The following is a 7,690-nucleotide window of genomic DNA, read 5'->3' as shown; positions in this document are numbered from 1 at the left end:
CTAGCTACCTTTTAGATCGAAGCCCATATAGAATGATAGAAGATAAGATGATAGAAGCCCATATAGAATGATAGAAGATAAGATGATAGAAGCCCATCTCCTACTGTAAATAACCTACATACTGTGTGTGTGTAGCCAACCAGGTAGAAAAATTGCAGAAAAAAGACAGACATCAGAGTATTTTTCAGTACACCAAAACGCAAAGTAAGAACCCTAGTAGCCTAATATCTCAAAGACTAGTTGATAAAATGTTCATAAGAAAGAAATGAAATTCTAATGGAAATGTTTCACAATGATGTCATTAGGCAGAGCAGGCAACAGATGGCACACAGACAGCAGAGTTGGGGACAGATATGCAGGGACAGACTGGCAGAGACAGGGAGTCTCAGGTAAGTTTCTTGAGTCTTTGTTTGGCAACATTATGAAAGGTTCTCCATTTTTTTGACTTGTAAAATAGGAACATAATTGGAAAATGCCATGGACACCCCCACTCTCAACTTAAACTGGTGACTGAACTAAGATTTGTTAAAGGCAATGGTATTGCTGTTGTGATTAGTTGTGTAGTTTTGGGTACCGGTAGTTAGGAGTACGGCAAACACCTTATTTCTTTGGTTCCTCAATATACATTTACCATATTAAACGTAGGCTATGTGTTACAGCACTACTTTTGGTGTCCCCCTCAGGAATTGCTCTTGAGAAAATGTAATGTAATTGTCCCCTCCAAAGTTGATATCAGATTTTCGCCCCTGTGCTGAGCATGTACATTTCTCCTGCTCAGTATAGCATATCACTCAAAGACATCTATTCAGTCTCTCTTCCATTCTTATCAAATAAATGTGACTTTGATTAGATTATTGTGTGGGTGCAGCATGGATTAGCCTCATTTCATTATGCCTATGAGTGCAAAAAAAAACATAGCAAGGTATGACAAGCATTCCTGCTTTAAACTTTTATCTTCGATGGATTTACTCAAAGTAATGAGCCAGTCGCAGTGAGAGCGGTTTAAAAAACGCAAAAATACTTCGACCTAATTCTGATTGGACCATATACGACTTTTCCCCTCTCTCAGGCTTTGACGGGCGGTTACGGATTTTCTCGAATTTACACGAAAGCTTAGTGAAGATGAAGAAATGGATTTTGTTAAACTGCTCGGGACTGTTATCGCCGTTTTCTGCCACCCAGGATTCACCCAATTTCAACACAATGGTGAGTGTTGACAGGGAAACAATGTCAAACTTGTCAAAGCCCGTTGTCAAAAAGTTACGGTATGATTAACCAAAGGTTATCTATAATGCATTGCAATATTGCGCTCTTTTGATTGTGCGAAAAAAAATCTTATTATGTAGTACCCAACGAAAGAAGAAAGATTTTGGAACGTTAAAATGTTTAAATAGAAACTTCAAATGTCACCTAAAATACGGGTGCTTTTGTAAACTAGATGGCAAAAACAGTCACTGCAATATTTCTCTTCAATAGGCCTAGGCATTGCCCAGAGCAGGCTTTTTGTTTTGGTTTGTGTGTTGGGAACCTATGATTCGTTTTGAGATGGGCCATTATGCTCAGAAGTAGGCTATATGTAATAGCCTAGGTGGTGCAAAAATCAAGGTGGGCCATATTACTTTAAAGCTTATTCACTGTGGTTTGCAACATTATTAATAAAGGCCCTAATAATAAAGAAAATAAGACAGTAATAATAAATAAATAATAACACACAGCCTATTCATAGTGTTACATGCAAGCACTTATGAAAAACAATACAACGTTTCTTAAGCTTATGGCAATTGGTCTACATAAAATCAAGAGATCTTGTACATAGGCCTATTATCATGTAATCCATGTAGGCTAATACATGTGCCTTATGTCCTCACAGTTTACATAACAACTTGCAATGTTATTCCACCGAATTACCATTCTGATTTTACGTTATTTATTACCCATGTTTAGATTTGCAATTTTCCAATTGAATTTGCAATTTGATTTGCAACTTCTTGTTTTCCAATGCGATGCACTGTAGGCCAGAGGATCTGCCGGCGTGGCACAGAGCGACCCTGCTACAGGATAAACTACTTCCAGGACCCACGGCGGAGGGTGACCTTCAATGATGCCAGGCAGGCCTGCAGGACGGATGGGGCAGAACTCCTCAGTATTGAGACTGACAATGAGCAGCGTCTGGTCGAGAGGTTCATCCAGCAGTTGCAGGCCACTGATGGGGACTTCTGGATCGGGCTGAACAGAAGCCCACGCCACTGGGTGACTACCATAGGATGCCCTTCGCAGTACTACTGGCTGGATGGCAGCAAGGCCAAATTCAGGTGTTCTTGTGTTTTACTTTGGTTTCAAGTCTAGGAGATCCCTGTAGCAAAAAGTATTGGAGATCCCTGCATCTGTTGGCATGCACACCACAGGAAAATACAGGGCCATAGAGATACTTCACATGACTCACAGTAATCTGAGAGTCATCACAGAGCATCGTGGATTAACATATGTTGGTGTCTACATGCTTTGAGGGTCATTGCTATTTTATCGGTACAATTTGTATTATCATGAATGTTGTGGTATTGGCAGTGTTGGGGAAGCTACTCTGAACATATAGTTTACCAAGCTACCAATTACTTCACACTGGAAGAAGTTAAGCTACATTAAAGCTACCCTTAAAAAATATACTTTACTTAACTAAAGTTACTTTGAAAAAGTAGTTCACTTCATCCAAACTACTTCATGAAAAATTATCATATGTAAATCTGAAATGTCATAGACGACAAGTTGCAAGAACAGATCACCGTTGTCAGATGTTAACAGAATGTAATTTACCCTATTACCCTATTAGTGTAATTTACCCTATTAATCACAAAATAAAATGCTTCAAGTGAGAATTAGGCAGGTCTGAGGCCAAAAAAAGGATTGCAAAAAGAGTAGTGTGTAGTTCCAGTAGTTAGCTACACCACTACATGGCAAAAGTTATTAACTACTGAAAACTCTACCTTGATTTGAATTTAGTTCAACTACCACCAAGCTACTGCAAAATGTAGTTAAATTACTAGTTGAAATACATGTAGTTCACTACTTCCCAACACTGGATATCAGTAGGATGAGAGTCCATTTTCAGAGGCATGCAGTTGACTATCAGAGGATCTCTGATAAAGTTGTTGACCTATGGAAAACACGCTTGTTGCAGAAACTGGCATTGGGACGAGCCATCGTGTGGCAACGAGATGTGTGTGGTGCTGTATCACCAGCCTTCTACCCCCCCTGACGAAGGGGGACGCTTAATGTTCCAGTGGAACGATGACAACTGCAACACCAAGAACAATTTTGTCTGCAAGTACTCCGAAGGTGAACTGTACCCTGGACACGTTATAAGTAGGCAAACGTTGTGGAACATTGCAGATAGAAATGTTATGAATAGAGTTGACATGATTTGTTATTCTACATGTCAGAGAGTTATGTTTGTTTCACATCATGTTTTTCTATCTGAACGTTCCACAACATTGTGCCCTGCTGAACATGGCCCCGGTGTCCTTGATAGTGTCCATATTTAGACATGAATAGGGTTGTATTCAAAGGACAGCAAATGGAAGGAAAGGGACCAAAACAGGGAGGGACTATACCTGAATTTGTCCAATTTTTTTGGTTAAGGATTGCAACAGTGTGCACTAATGAATTCGGCAATGTTACATTACATTTATCCTATCTCAATCCTGTAGTTTATCTCCACTGAAGGAGATAATATTGTATGGTATGATTTTGATTTTGATTTAATACTAGTTTATCAACAAGGAACCATAGAAAATATAATTCACAGTCAATATAGTCCATATTCTATTGCAGCTGACGATGTCTCTTTCTCTCTCGTACAGAAAAGTTACCAGTGTTTACTGTGGTGTGGAATTCATTATACACAGGTAAACCCACCCCTGCAACTAACATTTCGATTTTTTTAAGGTCAAATATTTGAATCCTTGAGATGAGTGCTTTGTTGATACTGAGATCAACAGCTTGAACATTGTTATGACATCACCATTCTCAATCGCCGAAGTGTCTATGTATAGGATGACATCTAGTGGTAAAGATTTATGAATCACAATATAATCTAATAGGAGAGAATATAATAGAAAATAAAAACTTCATCAGTGTCATTGAATCAATCCTCTTCCCAGATAATAAAGGCTATGCATGACAAATACAGTAGGCTATAGTACAGTTACAGATTACCAGTGAAGCTGCTTGAAATTGTTGTTCAGATTGAGTTCATTCCTAGGGAGTTTATTTGCATATTAGTCATACTGTACTTGTCTACACATTGCTGCATCACACATGCTCAATCTTTCTTCTCTGATGAAGACAAATGTTGCTTATTTTTGGTCTGCACATTTATTTGGGCAATATGATGTTTTTGTATATCAATCCAATTTACAGTGTCTGTCTATTTACAAGTTTTGCTCATTATCTATTTTCCAGTTGCACCAATTATATCTTTAATACCAATCCTCCCATCAGCTAAAGTGAGTGATGAGAAGACAAAACTAGGACTGTCTGAGTCATCAGGTAAAAAAATCTGCTCTCTTCATGTCTATCGAGTTTGATCCTTGGTTATGAAATATTGTACATTATGAACTGGGTGGTTCGAGCCCTGAATGCTGAATGGCTGACAGCCATGGTATATCAGACCGTATACCACGGGTATGACAAAACATTTGTTTTTACTGCTCTAATTACGTTGGTAACCAGTTCATAATAGCAATAAGGCACCTCTGGGGGTTTGTGATATATGGCCAATATACCACAGCTAAGGGCTGTGTCCAGGCACTCCGCATTGCGTTGTGGGTAAGAACAGCCCTTAGCCGTGGTACCACACCCCTTCATGCCTTATTGCTTAATTGTGTCCCAAATACAATAAATTATCTCCTCATTTATTTTCCAAAGTTTCTTTCCAAAAGTATTCATAGTGAGGTGCCAACTTACTGTCATTAGCCTGGTCCCAGATCTGTGTGCTTGTGCTATCATGTCAGCTCCTTTTCATTGACAATGAGTGACACGGAGTTGACATGATAGCGCAAACAGATCTGGGACCAGGCTATAATGCCATTGTCTTACCTCTGGTGTTTTTTTTCTCCCTGCAGTATCTCTTTCAGATAATGCCCTGTATGTCTCCTACATTCTATTTGCTACTATCCCTATTCTACTGCTGCTGCTTGTGGCTACAGGAGTCTTCTGCTATAAACGGGCTGCCAAAAGGTAATACTTGTTCGCTTCATTGAATAATAACAGGTAATAATACATTTTGTATGTTAGGCACCTGTCAAGGTCACCTAACATTATTTAAAAGTATGTAAAAAAGAATCTGTAAGTAAAAAATGACACAGATAAGAGGGGCAAAACAGAGTAAGCTTGCAAGAGGGCTTGTGAAACATAACCAACATCAGACGTCACAGAGCATAAGAGATGTTTTGTTTTGAGGTGGGTTTAAATGCCGTATTTGAAATAAGCAATGCTGGAGGTGTTTGTGGCTCGCTACATGCCTCTGTAACTGATAGTGTAACTGTCTTTATGCAGGAGAAAGTCTCAAACAGACAGCTACCCTAAGCAAGAGCAATGGGGTACAATGTCCACTGCGGCTTGCAACATCCAAGGACCCTATGCCTACCAGGACATCACCAAGCTTCAACCAGCCGATCTGGAGAGCATGGCACCTGCAATCAAGAAGATGTCCTTCTGTGCCTCCTCTTTTGATTCCCAGTGTGATGATTACGAGAATGTTTCAAACAAGGAGACAGTGACAGAGAGTGGCTTTGTGACCAATGATATCTATGAGGCCTGCCAAAACCAGGGTCGGCACTATCTCAACGAGACTGGATGGGTGGAGAATGAGATCTATGAGTAATGTTGCAGCCCTGCAGTGCCTCTCTCTTTACCACATGTCCACTGGGCCATCTGGGCATCTGACTCTTTTTGTCTCCATTCATCTTTCATATCTCCTGCTGGTGGGTTGTATGGCATCATGTGATGCGAGACAGGACGGACAGATCCTGTGTGGTATTATAAAGTGTTCGCTTTAGGGTACGCCCACTAACCGTACAAAGACGCCTATGGTGCCACCCCCATTTGAGGTTTCCTGTGTGGAAGTTGATGTCAGGGAACAGGACAATATCTTCGGAAATTCGGATAACAGAAGTCTGACCCCACGATACCTCTGAGCAATGGCCGCCTGCGAGAGATGATCCTCCCAGTGATGTTTACCAAAGCCTCCACTGCTATGACACCAGTTTGAGCTGGCTGGATAAAGTCATAATGTGCCTTTTCATGGCTACACCAAAGTCCTGGTTGAATAACAAGAGTGTGGCATTTGTTTATTTGCCTATTCCTTTGTCTTCGTCTTATAATCTTGTATTTATCACAATGTTGTGAAGAAAATCAAGAAAGGACATGTTTTGCGTATATGGTAGATTCAAGTGGGCCTGACTAGAGTGTTGTGAAAAAGTAGTCTAACGAGCTAAAGCTGAGTGTTCTTGGAGGATGTCGGACAGGAAATACCAAAAGCACATCTGGAACTCGCACATACAGGAAATCTAACAGTGACAGCAGATGCTTTTGGGTTGCTGCGCTCAACAGTTTTGTAAGGCTGTCACGATAGGTTAATTAACAAAACATGTACTCGCTGGACCTGTAGGCCTATATGGGTAATATTTCAAATACCGTGCACCGCTCTGGCTACAAATAAATGTTTTGTTTTTAGTTTTTTTATAATAATGTGCCTTTATTGTGTTTTTGTGTACAAGAAGAAAGAAAAATAGACAATTTATAAGCCGTAAAACCTTTGGTAAGATATAGCTTACTTTACTGTACTATTGCAAGCAGTACTTACTTATGGCTTCCATATTGTTTGTTTGACCAGCAGATGGTACTGTTTCATGTAATATTTTAACTGTCTTTCCATTGGTCTCTAACTCCAGCAGTTTCACTAAAATTCTATGTTGATCGCAAGATGTGCAATGGGTATGTTAAAAAAAATGATAATAATGTGCTAATATTCTGTCATATTATTGTATTATTCTCAAACCAATTGATTTGGCTTAATAACCTGTATCTAAAATGTATACTGAACAAAAATATACTGAACAAAAATATAAACGCAACATGCAACAACTTCAATTTCAACAATTTTACTGAGTTACAGTTCATACAGTATAAAGAAATCAGTCAATTAAAATAAATTCATTAGGCTCTAATCTATGGATTTCACATGACTGGGCAGGGGCGCAGCCATGGCTGGGCCTGGGAGGGTATAGGCCCACCCACTGGGGAGCCAGGCCTAGCCAATCAGAATGAGTTTTTTTCCCACAAAAGGGCTTTATTACAGACAGAAATACTCCTTAGTTTAATCAGCTGTCCGGGTGGCTGGTCTCAGACGATTCCACAGGTGAAGAAGCAGGATGTGGAGGTCCTGGGCTGGCATGGTTACACATGGTCTGCGGTTGTGAGGCCGGTTGGAAGTACTGCCAAATTCTCTAAAACGATGATGAAGGCGGCTTATGGTAGAGAAATTAAGATTCAGTTTCCTGGCAACAGCTCTGGTGGACATTCCTGCAGTCAGCATGCCAATTGCACGCTCCCTCAAAACTTGAGACATCTGTGGCATTGTGTTGTGTGACAAAACTGCACATTTTAGAGTGGTCTTTTATTGTCCCCAGGA

At 40.0% G+C, this 7,690-nt stretch overlaps 1 protein-coding gene across 1 annotated transcript; it reads left to right on the top strand.

Annotated features, from left to right (window-relative positions):
* Positions 1-797: 797 nt before the first annotated feature.
* laynb (layilin b) lies at positions 798-7,143 on the top strand. Its single transcript, XM_045703414.1, has 7 exons — positions 798-1,206; positions 2,015-2,312; positions 3,176-3,333; positions 3,858-3,902; positions 4,459-4,545; positions 5,121-5,235; positions 5,554-7,143. The coding sequence occupies exons 1-7, from the start codon at positions 1,131-1,133 to the stop codon at positions 5,879-5,881; spliced, it is 1,107 nt and encodes a 368-aa protein (XP_045559370.1). The 5' UTR covers positions 798-1,130; the 3' UTR covers positions 5,882-7,143.
* Positions 7,144-7,690: the final 547 nt, after the last annotated feature.

This window comes from Salmo salar, chromosome 20 (assembly GCF_965601325.2).
Source record: "Salmo salar chromosome 20, fSalSal1, whole genome shotgun sequence".
Classification (NCBI taxonomy): domain Eukaryota; kingdom Metazoa; phylum Chordata; class Actinopteri; order Salmoniformes; family Salmonidae; genus Salmo; species Salmo salar.
This window is presented reverse-complemented; position numbering and strand designations above follow the sequence as displayed.